Raw genomic sequence first — 20,168 nt, 5'->3', positions numbered from 1 at the left:
GTTATGGAATTATACGTATGATATGTGGGCAAGATTTAAAAGAAATAGTTTACAAATAAATTTAACTGAACTTTCTAGTGAAGCGATATTTTAATGAATGTTAGAATATTGAATTTATACATATAAAATGAGTGTATAAATAAACTTTAATTCAATACTGTGATATTTATTTAGGTAAGTTATCCAGTTTTCATATTTGCCACAAGCTGTGTTTTATTTCTTGTATTATATACTGCATGGATAAGAGATCTGAATATATATATATATATATATATATATATATATATATATATATATATATTCCCTAAATCCTCCTCATTCAAATATATATATATTTCTTTGTTGAAACTGTAATAATTTTATTGTTTTGAAAAAGTTAGTAATAATAATATTATTTTTTAATGAATTGGAAATGTTACTAATATTTTATTCCTTAAATTTTAACATTTGCTTTAAAGTAGTTATTAAAAAGTTATTTTTTGTTATAAATTTAGAAATCTTTTTTTTTCATGAAAATTTTTGTTAATGTTCTTGTTTGATTCATTTTAGAAGAAAAGAAAGTTTTATATATATATAAAAAGAGATATTGCAAATTTAATTTAACAAACTAATACCTCAATATTAAAATGTAAACCATTGAAAATAGGATCAATTCAATTATAAAATGTTTAGCCTTTTAAAAACTATTTGAAGCATTCTGTTTTTTTTTTCTCTATTTATTTATAACTTCTTGAAAAGCAATGAAATAGATATTAAAAACTTTCTCCATTTTCATTTAAGCTGAAAGTACTAAATTGAGTTCTTGAATAATTTGGATATCCTGATGCTCATGAAAGGATGAATTTAACTACGCTCTCAAATTTGTTGTCTTAATATTGATTTGTTGAATTTGTAAAATATTGTGTTATTTGCTAACTAAATCATTAAAAAAAAATTTATTCAAAAAATTAAACCTATTGAATGTATCTCTGTAGATAAATTTAATTTTTCATCTGGTCATGCAAGTTTCTTTTGATAAATTTAATTATAATTCAACAACAACAACAAAAAAAAAGTACATATTGTGAATTAACATGCAATGAAACACAATGGAAATTTTTAAATTCTAATCATTAACTTATATTTTGATTTTTGAAAATTCATATATTATGCTTAAAAACATGGACTATATACAATGTGGGAAAATCACATGTTTGTTTATTATATAAATTGTATTGTTTTTACCATAGTTATTTTTTTTTTAAGTTCCGATTTTACTTTAATAATACTGTTCAATTTCGACATTTTCTGCTTTCTAAATACAATTTACATGTATAATTTTGTTTATTTTTGTAATTTTATGTATAGTTTTAATTTGCGTCATTAATTTATACTGTGATCATACACACTGAAACATGCTAATTTTATCAATTTTGTGAGTTTTCTTTTATTAATTTTGCATCAACTTTGGCATAGAAGTGATGCAAAGAAATTGCAATCAATCTTTTTATATATGAGCTATTCAATGTTTAAATTAAACTTCTTCCAACTTTCTTTTCATTTAAAGACAATTACAAAGCATTTGACATGATGATGAGTTTGCTGAATCAGCTGAGATTCCAACATGTTTGATAAATTATTATGTTTTATTTACATGCATTATGCATTTCATCTCATTTCTGAAAGACATTGGAGACAAAAATAAATGATCTTAACTTATTAATATATAGATAAATACTAGTAATCCTGGATTTTTTTAATGATCTATAAAGTAGAAAGGCAGACTATTAGTCTTGTATGAAAACTTTGAAAAAGATTAGGATCCTATGGGACATTATATACTATATTACCTCTTTGTCCAGAACATTTCATGCCCTTTATTTTAGATTAGAATCTCTGAATTATTATGGCCATTTCATTGGTCTGAAACTTCTTTAATAAGAATAATAAAAATATAATATGAAGCTCTTTTGACAAGTGTTATTTTGAAATTTATCATATTTTTTATATTTATGTATAAAATTTCACCATTAAAGAGAAGCTCTAAATAGAAAAAGTTTAAGAAGCCTCTTTTCACTAAGCAGTGATAGAGACCAAGAAATTAATACTGAAATTGAGCCATAATAATTTGAAAAAAAAAATCTAGATAATTCTTCCTGAACTATTAAGTATTCTGTTTCACCTTCCTAATTAAAAATGTACTAAGTGGGAAATTCAGAAGTATTTAATTTTATTTATAATTAAAATTAATTATTGATTCATTTTCAAAAAATATTAATTCAATTTTTTTTTAAATCAAAAAATATTTTATCTTATTTATAAAGATTAGCAACTATCTTTTTTATAATTCAGGATAATTTTGTTACTTATTAGCTAAATTATAGAAATATTAGTGATAACAATATATTGTAGCATAAATTAGCTTCAATTATATGTGAAATCAGATTTTTTTTTGTTGTTGTTTATGCTCATACAACTTTTACTTTGATTGAAAAAGAATGGTGTAGTAGTAGTATATGAGATTAAATCTTTTGTATCTGTAAAATTTAATTTTGAGATTCATTTATGAGAGATACCATAGATGAAGAATGAATGATATGCAATCATATAACTAAAACCAAAGAAAGAGATCTGGAATTCATTATTGAGTCAAAATTTCTGATTTAACATTTTGACAAAATTCATAATGAAGTTCAAACTAAATGAAACTTTCCTAGGTAGTTAAAATTATGAGAGAGAGAAAAAAAAAAAAAAAAACTCTATCCAAATTATAAAAACTTGGAACAGATGAGGGAAAAAGACTTTTACCTTATAGGGTTATTGTTATTTTACCTAGCACTCTGTAATTTTGTGATTTCCTTCTCATAAAAAGAAAGTATTTGAAAATAATTTGATTTTATGCTTTTTGATTTATATTCGAAGCAGTAATCTTGAAACTTTCTAAATTATTTTCCAGTTAATTAAATGTAAAAGCTTCTGTAAAATTAACTAATCTTTATTAACTTTCACATGAGTCCATCCAAAATTCTTTCAGGCATGAGACAAAAAAAAAAAAGATTATCATAAAGAAAGTATTTTCTTGCATTGCAGTTATTTTAATTTAGATTAAGTGATGAGCTTTCATTTTCAACTAGCAGTAATAATTATTTCAGTAAATAAGACTATTCTGTTTTCTAATATCTATTTACATTATTTTATAATTTACATATTTTAAAGGTTTCTTCTTCATGTAAAAAATGGAAAATCACATTTCTTGTTGTTATTACCTCAATTAAATCATAACCCATAATGTAGTAGTTTCTTGTAATTGAAATCAAGGTACAGATAAGAATTTTATCTTTTTATAATCTTTGAGTGGTTTTTTTACTAATGAAGCAAAGCACCTTGTTTTTAATTATGAGAAAAAATTAATTTCAGTGAAAGTTTCAGAGTAGTTTTATGGGAGAAAATTATTTGATTAATTATACATTGGCCTCCAAAAGTTAAAGCACAACAGTTTTTTTTTGTTTCGCATTTCCAAACAAATGTACATTAAAGCATAAAAATTAGAGTAATCGTGCATTAAACAATTGTTTATTAAATTTTACCTAATATCTCTATAAGCTGAACTTAAAATCAGATTAATACATATTAAAAAAACAACAACAGAAGTCTACTATTGAAGGAAAATAATAAATGAAAACTATCTGTTAAAAAAATACACAACCTCTAATAAAGAATGTGCCCTTACTCGGCTGTACATTTAATAAGCACATTTCATGCACATTTAACAAGCTAAATGGCATACTTGAAACACACATGTCCTCGATATAGTTTCCAAAATGCTTTATTAGATGAAGGTCCAAAGATTGATTGATTTGGCCACTCCATTGGCTCCAAAGCTTATCCTAAAGATGCAAAGTTTAGTGAGGTTAAGTATTATCATTCATTCTGATGATAATACTTAGGGATTATCATCTAATACTAATCTTTCATTAAGATATTCACTAATGGCACTAGAATGTAGTGTGATGTATAGTTTCTATATCCCACAACAGTGAGAGTTCCACCTGACATATGCAAATTAGTATAATTACCCAGAGAGATTCTAGTTAAATTGATAATATCTGGTGCGTTGTTCTATTCATATCAGCTCAGCCTGAGCCAATTTCTAGAATAAATCTTGATTCATCTATGAAGAGTATAGAGGTCCATTGCTATTTGGTCTAGGTTACTTCATTGCCAATGTAAATGAAGTCTTCTTTATCATTAATTAAAAGAGATACATAGATGGTTCATTTGCATTTAATTTTTGATTATGAAAACTCTGAGCATTACAGTAGCCAATATTCTTATCCCTGTCATGGTGAAATGATCATAGGCATAATACTGATTCTTCTTGTTTGGTGCCAAAAGTACTAGAAATTTATCTTCTGCTGGTGTTATAATACAAGGACAATTTAGAATAGTCTTCAAAATAGAATTTCAGACCAAAACTGATATCAAAGTCTCTGTGTGCATCAAATCTACATCTGTATGTATCAAATCTACTTCCATCTCATCTTAATGAAATGGATATATAATTTCTTTGAAATCTTACCAACAATATTTCAACGAATTGAAGACTAGCAAGGATTCAAAGAAATTCTCATAAATTTTAATATCAACATATTAATATTTTCTCTGACTTCTATAAAAATTCCAATTTTTAAAAAGGAATAATTAATAAATATACATATTTCATTTATTATAAACTATACAGTCTTATTATAAACTGTAGTTGTTACTTTTTTTTAATATTCATTTAATTGATTTAATTAGCATAAAAAAACACAGTACTTTTGCCTTTTTTTAGGGGGATGATGGTGATGGTGCAGTACATTTCATGAAAAATAATTTTATAACTGTATGTTGTTGGTTCAAGTTAATTATAATATATTCATGGTATAATAAAATTTATTGAGAAGTTTTTTTTATTATTCATAAAGCCAGGCATATGAAAATAGAAAATGAAAAGGGGGGGATTTTCAACTTATTAACCTCTTCCTCATGGATGATACAAATAATATAAGCAGCAACCCCCTGTTTGAATAAATTTATTGACATAGAGGGAAAAAAGGAAACTGTAAACTACTTTTCAGATCTTTTAGATTGTTACCTAGAGTTACTGCCAAATAATAAACAAAGTAAACAATAAGCTTGCTCTTTTTCATCATCAAAATGGCTTTTAAAAGTCTTTATAAACAAACATTAAGTATTCTATGATTGTAGCAAAGTTTTAAAATGTTATGTCTTTTTTCATGAATTTTAATATTTTTTCTTTAATAATAAATTATTGAAATACAACTTGCAAATAAAGAAGAAAAAAATTAAACACTGAATGGAGAGTAATATCTCATAAAATGGCCATCAATAATAAATTAGCACCCATATGTAATATGATTTAATATAAGACAGTATGTTAAAGATGAAACTGTTTAAATCTGTAATGCTAAATAAATATTGCTTGTAGTATAGAAAAAAAAAAAAAAACATTGAATCTAGACTGAAATAATATATGTTTGTTTGAAAAAAATTCACTATAAATTAGTTGGAGAAGAAATACTTGAATTGATAAATATCTGTGCTTATTTTTGTATGTTGATAAATGAGCTAAATTAAAAGATAACAACAGAAAACATTTGATCTATAGTGTATAGAATGAAACATTTTTGTAGTTTGTACTATTAGTAATAAGCAAATGGTAATGTAGCATGCAATGTGTTACAGCTTCACGCCAATAGATGGTGTATCTGTCGAGTACAAAGTTTCTGTTAATTCTTTTTTGTATCAGAACGGAGAGTGTGTAAGAACGATTCTGTGAACTGGACGTGGCACCAATTGTGAAAGGTGTTATAATCTGTAATAGTCTACATGAAGTGGCACAAAAAATGTGTCCGAAAATAAAATGGTGTTCACCAGCAAGAAATGAGTAATTATCTGAAGAGAATTACACAATGTTTATAAAAAATGATTTAATAATTATCATAAGATTCTTTTTAATTTATGTTTTATTCAAGAAAAATTATGGTTATATCTAATTTAATCTTATTTTTAATGTTATAATCATTAATGCAATGAATTTTCGTATTTTAATTTTCAACATTAAATGATTAATGTGATAAATTATTTTGTAATGTGACTATGAAACACGATGCTTTGTATATACTTAAACTACAACTAATTTTGATTTTAGAGTATCTTTGAGGTTTATGTAGGAAATTTATCAATTATTTATTAAGTTTTAACAGAGCATTTTATTCTTTTGGATTGAAACAAAACATAAAGCCCCTATAAATAAATGTCACCCACTTTTTTCTTTTCAGGTAATTATCTAAATTTCACTTCTTTATTAAAATAATCAACTAAAAGTATTTGATAAATTGAGAAGTATGGCGGTACAAGTATTATTCATAGCAAATTAATTTACATTAAAAATATCTTGATACCTTTTTGTAAATTAATTTCATCAGTATCAAGTTGTGTAAAAATGAAGTGTATCTTTATATATTATTAAGTTGAATGTTTTTAATATTATGCATGTGTACAACAATTATCAGGTTAAATATTTATTTACTAATTTATGTAAGCAATGTGCTATTCATTTGTAAGTAATTATTTTTTATTTTTTGTTATGCACAAGAAAAATTTCAGTACAAAGTATAAGATTACTAGTAGTTTAAGTGTTAATTATAGCTATAAATTAAAAAAAAAAGTAGAATTTTGTTTATTGTTTCTATATTATATATTAGCATTTTTGATTAAAATTGGCCAATAAGTCTGATCTGAAATAGCAAGAAATTAAAATCCTTTACATTAAATATTTTGAAAATATCCATTCTATGTATAATACTTATTTTTCTGTTTTTTTTGCTACCTCAAAGGTAAAATAAAAGGATGGATTAAGAAAATAAATGTATTAGGAATATTTATTAGTAAATTAAAAAGGAAGTTTAGGATTAAAATTCCTGTTAAAGAATTTTCTCTTACTATTATTTTAAAATCTGGTAAAATCTATGCATTTTTATACCCCCAACAGTCATTATTCACAAGATGTCACTTGTGATCAAAACTCCTATGTACTATAGGTGAAAGACAAAAAGCTTATAAAAATATGAGACACAAGTCAGGTAATAAAAAAAGAAATAAGAAGATATCATAATTAAGTTTTAATCAGACACAACATTAATCATTCAACATTTGTACAAAATGTAAACATTCTTTAGTACATAACAATTCTCACTCATTGCAACATGTTAATTTCACAAGGTCAATATATATATTGCATTAATTAATAACTAAATTAAAGTTCAAGAATTTTTCTGTCTTAACTTTCAGTATATATATTTTTAATAAATGATATCAAAAATAGTCCATATTCAAATAAAAGAACAGAAAAGTCAAATGTTACAAATGTGTATTACTTCATAAATAAACAAATGAAATTTAAAAAAAAAAAAAGGCTCTCGAGAACAAAACTAAAAGAAGTCAACCAATCCAAGTCTTTCTAATACACTTGTTGGCAATTTAGGTGTAAGTTTTATTGCATGGATTACATTTAAGCATAGACGTGACAGTGGTTGAGGAGAAAATCTTTTGAATGTGATATTATGCGATTCGATTTCTATTCGTTTTATATCTCTTACTAGCTTCCATAATTCTCTTAAAATGTCGAAGTCATCCACACAGAGTTCCTTATTTTCTGCATAGAAAGCATATACTGATGATTTTGGGCCGTAAGAATGCATTGAGTAACTCTGCGATTCAAGGAACTCCGTCAGATGTTGATGAATATTTTCAACTGTGATAAAAATCCATCCGGTATACAGAAGCAATCGAAAATTCGCGCTTGCAGTAAAGTTTGCTACAAAGTATGCATGAATATTTTTTCTATAATAATAGAATATAAAGTCGATAAACTGTTCATCCGTAAATGTATTCAAATCCAAATAATGATTCGAGTAATCAGTATTCAACTCTAATGTATCCAACTCTTCAGTATTGAACTCTTCCATGTATTTAATTTAGATCAGTACCGTTAATAAAAAAACATAGTCATCTAATTGATTGTAGACTTCTTTTGGTGCTGAAGATTTCTGCTGTAAAATTTGGGTGGCTGCTAGATACTACAAACGCACGTCGTGTTCATTTTGTACGTAATACTGAAAATGCAAAATAAATAAATAAATGTTCGATTTATTCTTCGCTTCAATTCCCGTACTGTACTTCTCGGGCATTTAGTTTTGCTGCCGTCGCACTAGAGGTTTTTTCCCCCTTCAGTTGTAACTAAGGGTTTTCTAAAACATATCTGATGATATCAAGGATCAGTTTTAACTATTATGGCTCTTTAAGATGAAAATTGAAAGATATATATTTTTAAAATTCTTGTCCTTTTAATTATTTAGTGCGATAGTATGATACTTTTTTTCAATATTATTATTGTAGGCATTTAAAAAATATTAACATGAAAGGGAAGGCTTTTTTTACCAGAAACGGAAGATTTTCTTTCCTTTTTCTCCAAAAAAAATCTCTATAAAGCTAGATCACTAGTCATTTGGAATGAGTTGGCATATGGCAATTTCATCATAATGTGTCAGGAAGAAAACTTCTAAATTTACGTCATCCTTAGAGGCAGGGTTTACATTTTCTACGGCTACTTATTTCATATACCGAAAAATGCTGATAAATATCTAATATTGTACTCAATGGCTCCTTTTATAATTATATGATCAGTAACTATTGTGTATAAAGGTAAAACATTAAATTTATTCCTAAGTTATGTAAAAAATGAGAGAAATGGCTAATATATAAATTGAGCTATCGGGGATTGTTTTATAATTTGTTTGATTAAATCAAATGTTTTATTAGCGGCATTTTGTTTTTAGCATTAATCATCAATTTATTTTCAAGAATATTAGATACCTTTTTTTGTTAAATTTAAATTATTTTTTTTCTAGTACAAGCAATAGCCTTTCATTTGTTGACACGTATTCAGTAAGAAACTATAACCATTTGATAGTTCGTGTCTAGTTATTAATTTGCTTGTTTTTTCATTTTTAGATCTGCTTGATTTCAGATTCATTCATTTTCGTATTTTCATCATGATGCAAAGTGACGATTCTGTGCGACCCAGGCCTTCAGTTTTCGCTTGCACTACCCATAAAATTTCACAAGTATGTTTTAAATATGATTATTTCCGTATAAATGTATATAATATAACAATTCTAACAGTTTATAAATTTTATATTTGTTTCCTTTTGTATATTTCAAAAATGATCAAATAGTAATTTATTATTTCAAAAGAATAATTAACTAGAATATATTTTAAGCATTTAATTTATAATTAGAATCTGTTCTGGTTTGATGGCCAATTTATGCTAATATTGAAATTTATGTATCATGCTGTTATCTAATATGTAATTAAAAAATAAATGAGATTTGTTTTGAAATTCAGATAACCATATTGGATGTAACCGAATACTTTGACTCATAGTATTTTTTTATTAGTGTTGGTAGAAAATTAAAACTATAGTATTTGTTTAATTAAATATTATATAAGAAGCAATTTAAATTATAGGACGAAATAGTAAAATATTTATGATTTCACCATTTTTTTCTGTGTATAATATAGGGTTGTTAGTAATTTTTATTATTTACTATACTTGTTTTGGATGAATTTCTTATTAAGATAGAAACTCAAATGTTTCCTCAGAGTTGGGTAAACTTTTGTAGATAGCTTATTTGAGCAATGATTAAAATAATTTCAGTTAAAACAACTGTTTGTGATGTACATTTCTTTTTAGCCAACAAATTTTCTGTTTTTGTCCTTTTTAGGACAATTAAATATATAGTAACAAAAATAAACGAGAAAGTCTCTGTAAATTTAGATTTACACTGTCTTCTCTAAGTCATTAAGAATGAAGACTATTTTAACAATTTGTTAATGTATATATCAAGGACTGATTGGAAAGTCTTTATTGCAAAGAGAACCAGCATTTTGTAACACACCAGGCTGATTAGAAAACTATCTGGTATTGTCTGATGAATATATTTTCAGTTTAAGAATATATAGATTTAGGCTAATTAGTAAATGCTCAATTAGTGCAGTGGAGAGTGTTGATAAGTTTACCATAGATTACAGACAATTGTAAGGACCTTATTGAAGGTCATCTGATTTGGTTTACTATTTTTAGTACTGTTTTGTACCATAATTTTCATTTTAATCAATTTGCTTGTGTGGACAATTGTATAATCAATATTTGAAAGTGTAAAAAATAAAACTATGAGATCATAATACTGAAACTATGAGATCATAATCCAAAATAAATACTGAGATTATAAATTTAGAAAATAATAGAAGTGTCTAAAATTTTGGGAGTTGAAAATTTGTGTATATTATCAGTAATCTTAGTACCACAATATATGATCTGAACAAAGCATTCAAAGTTAATGCACAAAAATTCCTCATGTAAAGAATGAAGAGCTACGAACTTGGAAATAGCAATATGTTCAAAATTGACTGCTATTTGTTATTCATTCTTGTGTAAAATTTGTAGTTTGACACTTGCTACAAATTGACTATTACACGATACCAGTAATAATATTTGATAGCAAGAATTCTATAAGTAATGATTATTACTGTGCAGATTTTGTCAGCTTCTTATTTAAGTAAGCAGTTGTTAACTAATTAAAAAATTCACAAAGGTAAGCATTGGGAAAAAAACTTTTTATTTGTATTTTTTTTTAATAGTTCAGTAGCAGACAAGGTTTATTGCAATTGCCTGGATGAAATCATACTGTTTAAGTAAATATTTGTATATACTTTATTTGATCTAAATATTTTGGTTCAGTATTTTATAATATATTGAGTGATGAATATTTTATTATAAAATCAAATCAATTTGATAATAAATTGATCTTGATTTCATAAAAAAATGGTTAAATAAAAAAAATTAATCACATCAATATTTTATAATAAATTATTGAGTATATAATATTGTCTTATAAATAATGGCTATACTGAAAAATTCAAATGCATTAAGATTTGTATTATAATTTTTGATTATTTATTTTAGGTTTATCAACATATTTTAGATGTATGGACACCTTATACAATTGCTCGCTGGATTGGTTCAGGAATATTATTGATTAGCTTTTTAGCTAGAGTATTCATATTGCAAGTAAGTTTATATATTAGTGGTAATGTTAAGAAATTTTTTCCATTATTGTTAATTTTAAATTAATATTATAAGGTATATATCCAAATTATATAATTAATTTTTAAACTCCATCTTGTATGTGATTGCAATTTTGTTCTGACAAATTAAGCAAGAAATGTAGTGTATTTTTAACTTTTTGTGTCATTAGTGTTTTTTGAAGGATTTTATAGATTTCCTTTATAGTTATGCAAGACTGGTCTGTAAGTTAATATAGTGACTGATAGAATCTTTTCTCATCATATGTTTTTTTAGTCAAGCTGAAATCTGGGCTTGTTTATTAGTTCATCATGCATTCTGATGTATGTGAAATCATCTGATTATTATCAAGTATATTCAATTAAAAAAAAATTATGATTAAACATTTGAATGTGGCAGCCCTTGTTTATGTGACTGGACATTTTTTTTTTTTTTTGAGATGTTTTCATTACTCCCATGGTAATTTAAAATTTGATCAAATCAAAACATTTTTAGAGATGAAATGATGGCTAAAACCAAGGTATCTTGTATATTTTGCACTTTTGTCCCCCTTCCTTCCATTAAAGGCACTGAATTTTTCTATTTCAGACTTAAAAAAAAATATTATAATGAAGATTCAATATTTATTTTTTCTGATTTTCTAAGGAAGAAAGTAACTTTAAAATCCTTTATGTAAAAAAATTATGTATGTAATTTTTGGGTATTTTTTCGAATTTATTTGAATTTTTCACAAATTTTTTGAAAAATATGTAATGTGATTTAAATTGCATAATATGAATTGCTGAACAAGCTGTCATAATAATTTTAAATGATATTTGTGTACTTTTTACACATTAACATAATGCATATTTAAAAAAGGTAATTTCTTATTATAGTGGTATTTCTTATATATTTATTGTTTTGATTATGCCAAGATCACAGCTATGATTTGGTAAATATATCTCTGGGATAGCTATAATAAGTAAGTACCAAGAAATAAATATGCATTTTTATCAATAGCAATCTTGCTAAAATGTTTATTCAAAATATTATAACATTTAAAAAATATCTTAATTCTTTTGAGTGCAATTATGTTCTTTGATACTTTATTTTATGATTTAATATATTGTTCTGATGAAATAGGAGCCATTTTCACAAGATGTGATATTAACCCTAGCAAAGAAATTGTATATGCAATCTAACATTTGACTGTGCATTTTTTTTTTATTTTGAATTGTGACACGGTATCACTTCTCTCATTGAAAGACTTGCAAAATTAATCTTAATGCATATCTTAAGAGCATAAATGTAAACTATTCTCTTTTCTAATAAATTTAGCATTCATATGAAAATAGTAAGTTATGTTTCAGATTATGTCATATTGTATGGCATTAATTGGAGAAATTCAAATATTTTTTTTATTGAAAATGAAATCATAATTTTTTCATTATTATATTGGGAAAGATTTGTTCAAAAAATTACAAATTTGTAATGCCTGCCAGTTTTTTCCCTCTTCTGGTAATTGAAATAATTTTTGTTTATTTATTGAAGTGATGAAATTAAATTTTTGATTTTAATATAAATTTTTTTCCTCAGGGTTGGTATATCATAACTTATGCATTAGGAATATATCAGTTAAATCTCTTCCTGGCTTTTCTTACACCAAAAATGGATCCTGCAATGTCTGAAGGTAAGCGCATTGTTAAAACTAATATTTTTATTATTAAAATTCTTTTTTCCTCCCCTTGAACTGAGAAATTTTTATACTTCAGTAATTTAAATGGGTTTATCATATTTTGAAAAAAAGAAAGAAAGAAAGAAAGAATGTGATTAACTTTGAAAGTTTTTAAAAATATCTTTTTATAATATACAAGATATCTTTGAAATTAAAGAAAATCCTCCATAAATCATATTATTTTACACACTAATTAATTAGTGTTCTAGTTTGGTTGGAGAATTGAATCTGGAGGGGGCATTTTTTTCCAATTCTTGCCACATTTTTTTTCCTTATTGGGTTGCTACGCCACTGGAAGAACCTGGAAAACAGGAAATTTAAAAATCAAAATTAACCGGAAAAATGCAGGGAAATTTGAAAAATTTCATAAAAATTGGGGAAATAAGGGAATTTTATTTCTTAGTTATTTTTTCCTGTCTAAAAAATACTGATCTCTAAAGATTGCAAGAATAAAAGATTGTAGTCATTGCTTTCATAAAGAAACAATATGTAAAAATGACACTATGTAATTCGGAAACTCCCTCTTTCTACTCTCCCCCCCCCCCTTTTTTTTATAGATCAGTCCAGTTTCGATTTGCAAGACATTTCTTTTTTCATAGATTTCCTGAATTGCATCTAATGAGCTTCTGTAACTGCATGAAAGTATAGAATGCATTTCTGTGGTGGGAACATTCAATCTGCGAAAGTAGTGCCATGGTGTTTAGTCTACCGTACTTGAATTTATCGAATCGTTTATTATTTGAGAAACTATCAGCTTTTTCAAATTAGATTAGAAATTTTTTCAAAACAATGAGCTTCTCAAAATCTTTATTTTATATGAATTGGACAGATAAAAAAAATTCTGATTTTGCTGAATGGGTTTGAGGAGTTCTACAAAATCCATTTATTGCATACAAGAGGAAAACATACAAAATTGTCTGCCAGTTCAAAAGAGTCATCATTGAGGTAGAAGAACTTAATGTCTAAAAAGAATACAGGAAGAGATGACTAATCAATTCCAAAAATATAAAATTGAATTTCCAAAAATAAACCAATTTCGAACTTGTTAGTTAAAGTACAATAATTTAAAGCTGAATTTTTATGGGTATTAAAATTGCTGCTTCACATTCTCTCTTTAGTGTATTTAATGATATATTAAAAATTTATTCACATATGTTCACTGAAAGTGAAATGGCTAAAAAAATGTGTATTGGGCTGTATCTTATTTGTTAAGGCTTAGCTCCATTAAACTGATGGCTGAAAAAATTGCAGAAATTATGCCCAAACATATGAATTGGCAAAAAGGGATAAATAAATCTCGCTTTGTAAGCTTTGCAACATTTTTTTTTTTTTTGTATTAACTAATCATTAAATAATTTGTATTTCTTATAACAATTTTTTTTTTTGTTTTATTTCATCCGAGTCCTTAACTTAACTATGTGACTTACAGTTAAAGAGCATGAGAATTAATATATCCCCCTTCCCCTTAATATATAAATTTTGTCTTGCTAAATTCTAGTTAATAAATAGATTTTTTTTAAATGTAAATATATACTTTCTTTTAATATGCTATTATTTTGAATAATGCTATAATTTTGCTGCCTTTTCTTGCTTTTTCCACTCCTTAAAATCATATTGCATTATAACTAGCATATGAGTTCTCTTTGCGCATTTCCTTGTATCTTGAATATACATACAGGGGAAACACGAGGAATTTTTTCCAGATTTGAGTGACAACTTTATCCTCAGTACTTCTTATTATGGGAGCATTTGAAACATGTTATTAAAATATAACAGTTAACATGAAGGACAAACATTAAAAGAGAATGAATCCTGATACAATATGCTTAATGGTATTTAAAATTTCCTTATTTACTATTTTCATTTTATCAGTACAATGGCATAGATATGGATCCCTTCTAATAATTGATCAGATTCTGCCAATATGTTATGAATTCTTGATATAGTTTTAAAACTCGTTTTGTTATAGTATATATACATGGCCTGTTGCGTTTTTTAAGATTGTTAAAGAAATTTGTTAAAAATACCATTGTGTATGTGCATATTTCTAGTTTGTGATGTCAAAAATGAATGAAAAGTATATATTTCGCTCGCAAATTTTATTATGTTTTGGTTATAATGCAAGCAACTTTCTTTGAAAATGAATTAAATATTCCAATTAAAATAAACTTTTCAGTTATTTGTAGTTATCTTTAATGTATTAAAAATTTAATCAAGTCTAGCTATAGGTTAAAAAAAAACATAAAACTCCTTTGAAATAATTATTGCTAATTTTAAAAAAATTGTAGTTGAAATACAAGCAGCGACAGCAATACAGAAATGCAAATCAATACAAAACTATTTCCTCTGTCTAATTTAAGACATTTCAATGTTAGTATTTTGTAGTGCAGTGTAAAAATTTTTTTAGTTAAAATTGGCTATTCTAAAGATATCAGAAATTGAAATTTTTTTAAATATATTTTTGATTTATTTAACAAGATTATAGAGCCTGTTAATTTATTTCACTCATAGCTGATTATTAAAACAAATCATCATTGAATAAAAATTCTAGGAATTCTGACAGGTTTGCAGTGTTTCATTAATCTGATATTAACGCCTGAATGATGTATTAATGATGCTAACAAAGTTTTTGGAATTTTATCTTTGAGACCTAATTTCAACAAAGTTCTTTCATATTTTAAGGCCCTGTTTACAATAAATCTGATGTTGAAGATGGTAGATCTTTTGCTAATGTGGCACAGAAGTTTGAATGACTCAAATGCCATCTTTGTCATATGACCATTGTCCAAAATTATGATGTCCATCTCATAATAGCTCATGTGATACTATAAAATAGAATATCGACTTCTAAACCAAACTAATAGTTTTCCTAATTATCAAATTTCAGGCTCTGTTTGCTTCAAAATAATAATAAAAAAAGGAAAAAAGAATCTATCTTTTTCTTAAAGATTAAATCTAAATGTTAACAATTGATATTAAATACATCATTGGAACATATTTTTTATTGATACAGATATGTTTAAGATAATGAGCTGACTTTGCAGATAATTGATAAAAGATTATTTTTAATGAATCATGATTCTCTTGCAAACATGTTTACATTTTTCTATATAATTTTTTTTCCTCTTTTAAATGTGCAGATGATGGTCCTTGCTTACCCACTCAATCAAATGAAGAATTTAGACCTTTCATCAGACGTCTGCCAGAATTCAAATTTTGGTTAGTGTGTTTTTATTCTTCCTCACTAATAGAATATTGTGATATATTAAACAAAATTATTAAATCTAGGGAAAAAAAGGCAGTTTGGTGTTTAGTTAGATTTTATCAGCAAAAAAAAAAAAAAAAAAAAAAAAAAAAAAATTAAAGTAGAATGCTTTATATGATATGGATTAAAGTAACAGATTTATTAATCCCCCCCCTATCTTTTAAGAATCTTTCAATGTACTGTTCTAAGGATTTTCTGTAAATTCAATCAATTAGTATTTGCAAAGAAATAAAAGACAAATTGTTATTGTATTTTGAAAGTTGTTTGTTTATGTAAATATTAGAATAAAATTTGATATGATGGATAAAGAAATGATCACTGTTATGGATTAGTAATAAAAAAATAGAAGTACTTTGAGATTCAGAATTTTGATTCGATTTACTTTTCTCCTTGTTGTTGCAGTGCAACATAGCCTTGCTAATACATGGCATGAACATTACATCTAATTAACATTGCAGAATTTTCTAGTCTTTTTAAATGTTTAAGTGTGCAGGTTTATTACATTAATGACTGATGTTCCCTGAGTTGACCTTTTTCATTTAGGAAGAAAGTTCAGAGAATGAAATTCATTAAGTAGGTGGACCAATTTCATTATCACAATAGTTCTAAGAGCTCTCAAGCAATTAAAATATTAGCAAGATCTTTTCATAAAGCATTTTTATTCTTTTTTTTTATAAGATCTGAATCTTAATTTAGAGCAATCAAAAACCAAATATATTGTGACATAAATAATTTATTTTGGATATTTTCAGTGAGTGACTGCTGTTTTTTTAATTTTTTATTTAAATTAAAATTTCAACTCTTTTAGAGAAAATGCAATAATTTAAAAAGAGCAGTGATGACTGGGATAGCCTGGTGGGTAGGGCTTTTGATTCTCATTTTTTGGGTTGTGAGTTTGAACCCTGCTGGCCAAAGACTCTCTATATATATTGTGACTCGTGCATATAGCAATCTGTCATAGCCACAAAGTCCTGCAAGTCATGTCAATAAAACTGGGGATACTGGATCAGAGGGGATTGTTCTTTGATTCACATCTAAATTAGAATCTGTGGATGAGTGTATGAAGTCTGCACCCGCAAAGGACTGGTTTGCATCAGTAGCTAAGATGCTCTCTTGACCCTAGATGGCACTACTGAAACAAGAGATGCTGAAACTCGGCTTAAAATTGTTGACTTCACCAGCGGGTTTGTCTATGGCATGTGCCATAATCAACAATAACAAAAAGAGCAGTAATAAAGAAATAAGTTGCTACATTTGGGGGTCTGCAATAAAGATAGAAGACTGCATTATGTATTACAAACTTGAAAGCTATTTGTCTCTTAAATTCTGTTAAGCATATGTTTAGTCTTAATATATGATGTAAGAAAATTATACAAATGGATAACTTTGGTAATTGAATAATTACAGAAGGATATTGGAGTGAATAATATAAATAAGTGCTGTTGCAATTTGTGAAATTCTTAATTATTTTGCATTAAGAGTATTGGAATGCTAACCATTTTTTTTTAGCTAAATTTTTTTTATGAAGCTATTATAAGTAGAACTTTTTTATTTATTTGTTGTTACAATTTTGGCTGCAGTTTATTTAGTCTTTATTAATGAATGGCTTAGTAAGATTAAAGATTTTTAGTATAAAGATAAAAAAATTATTTTTCTCCCGAAAAGTTGTAATTTTGCTTGTTTCATGGAATAAATGATTGTGGAAAATTAATTCTAATAATTTTAAGCTGGAATGTTTCACTATTATGCTCTATTTATTTAAGTTTTAAAGCTTCAATATTCAGAAATCTCAATTCTTTCAGTAAGGAGCAAATTTAGCAGAAATAGTTTCGTATTTATGTATTATATAAATGGATGCGCCATGACTTGAGCTGCCTTAATCTCTAGAACACTGAATTATCTTAAATTGCTGTTTTGATGCAGGAAGAAACAAATTCTTGATTTTAAAAAGATTGTAATAGAGATACTATTAGAATGTAATACTATTAGAATAGAATAGAATGTTAGCTATTTATAGATTCTAAATTAGTTTTTCATATTTATTTATTTGCCTAAATATTTTTAAAAGTTATTTGTGTGTGTGTGTGTGTGATGAATATTTTTTGAATTTGTAGATAAAATACCTTTTTGTATCTTAATATTTTTGTTTTGTTTTGTATGCTTTTATAGGTATTCCACTACAAAAGCAACATTATTGGCTCTTTTTTGCACATTTTTCCAAATGTTTAATGTTCCGGTTTTTTGGCCCATTCTCCTCTTGTATTTCTTAACTTTGTTTGGAATTACTATGAAGAGACAGATCAAAGTAAGTAGATTAATTGCTTTGAAGCTAAAATAGATATTTTAGATCATATGTTTTAGCTTAAATTTCATTAATTGGAAGTTTTTTATAATGCTTCTCAGATTTGTATTAAGTTTTGAACGAGAATTGCATAGTTATAAAATATTTTATTTTGAAATTGCAGATTTTGTTTATATTTAGATATTTTACTATGCAGATATGACAGATTTCTGTAAAAACACAGCTTTTAGCATTTTTGCAATCAAATTTTGCTATTTTTTTAAGATCTATTAATTTTCATTTATGTAATAATTTTGCCATATAATTATTATCTCAAGCACATTTTGTATAAATTTATTCATTTTGTTTTTCAATTAATCATATGTATTTTATTTCTTAGTGTTTATGTTTGGCACAATTCATTATTTTGCAAAGTTCAGTTGTTTTTTTGTTCAATGGCTGTTTCATGTCTGTTTATAGATTTTAAATATGATTAAAATTAATTTATAATTTTAATTAAAGTTTAATTTTATAAAAAAGCTGATATTTTAATTTTTAACAATCTGTATTTTTTCCTTGATTTTAGCACATGATCAAATATCGTTATTTACCCTGGACTCGAGGGAAGACCAAGTACAGAGGAAAGGAAGATTCCGGAAAAGTTATTCTAACAAAATGAGCAATTTTTCCTGTGAAGGGTTCTGTGAACTGCAAACTCTGAAGTGTAAAAAAATTGCTCATATTCTGCTATGACTTCCAGAATCATTTCTTTGAGCAGATGTGCTTCAGAAATCCCATCACAGTCAAAACTTTAAAAAAGGAAAATTAGATTTATTTCCATGTTTTTGTTTTTTTTTCATTTGCAGAGAGGTGCAGGGGAAAGTGTTGTACTGCATAATTTATTTAAAAAAAAGATATTTTGTAAAATCTTTTTTTCCTTTGTGCTGTAAAGCAGATTTATATAGCATTATTTATGGTCATATTAAAAGCAGATTTCATTTGCTTCTGTTTTTTTTTTTCCCCTTCTTGAATGAATTTTTGATCAGATGTAACTTATTGGCTCCTATAATCAAAGATATTATTTTGACTCTGGAACTTGGTTTTTAGAAAAAAAATGTTAGTGAAATTATGTTCCAGAACTAGTCAAATATCTGGAAATATATTAATTAATTTTTAAAAATCACTACCTTCTGAGAATTATGGTTTTACATGCTTATTTTTGTATTTATAATAGAACTGCATTTGAGAAGTGTTGAAATAAGTTTTGTTTGATTTAAATTTTGTATTTCATTTTAAAGGATGTAAAAAATAAAACATTTTTTAAAAAAAATCATTTTTCTGTAAATTGTATGTTCTTTTGAAAATCTCATTTCACATTTAACATAATTGTTACATATTCATTATCATCTTTGAATCTACAAGAATGATTTACTCAAGTTAAATGTATTTTAAGATTTTTTTTTTCTACTGAATTGTTACTGATTTGCTACTGATATGATAAAAGTAGTATAATTGATTTCTTGAATCAATTTTTAAGACTTTACACACATTCAGGCTAGTTTTCTATTATTTCTGATGGTTACATTCACTTTTCTTTTATTTACATACTTGAAAACATTTTGATATGTTGACTATTGAAATAGAAAAAACAAAATAAAGTATTGGATTTTTTTGCATAGCATTGAATGAAACTTTTAAAATGATTATGATTTTATT

At 25.7% G+C, this 20,168-nt stretch overlaps 1 protein-coding gene across 4 annotated transcripts; it reads left to right on the top strand.

Annotated features, from left to right (window-relative positions):
• Positions 1–9: 9 nt before the first annotated feature.
• Positions 10–19,454, top strand: LOC129988772 (protein RER1-like). Of its 4 annotated transcripts, none has more exons than XM_056097040.1 (7): positions 10–174; positions 9,074–9,170; positions 11,073–11,177; positions 12,768–12,861; positions 16,047–16,125; positions 18,341–18,476; positions 19,039–19,454. In XM_056097040.1, the coding sequence occupies exons 2-7, from the start codon at positions 9,099–9,101 to the stop codon at positions 19,129–19,131; spliced, it is 579 nt and encodes a 192-aa protein (XP_055953015.1). In that variant the 5' UTR covers positions 10–174; positions 9,074–9,098; the 3' UTR covers positions 19,132–19,454. The 4 variants fall into 4 exon arrangements, with proteins under 4 accessions (XP_055953015.1, XP_055953013.1, XP_055953012.1 ...); XM_056097038.1 differs by having other exon boundaries at positions 11–174; positions 9,058–9,170; XM_056097037.1 differs by lacking the exon at positions 10–174 and adding an exon at positions 8,590–8,748 and having other exon boundaries at positions 9,058–9,170.
• The last annotated feature ends 714 nt before the right edge of the window (positions 19,455–20,168 follow it).

Source organism: Argiope bruennichi, chromosome 10 (genome assembly GCF_947563725.1).
Source record: "Argiope bruennichi chromosome 10, qqArgBrue1.1, whole genome shotgun sequence".
Taxonomy (NCBI): Eukaryota; Metazoa; Arthropoda; class Arachnida; order Araneae; family Araneidae; genus Argiope; species Argiope bruennichi.
This window is presented reverse-complemented; position numbering and strand designations above follow the sequence as displayed.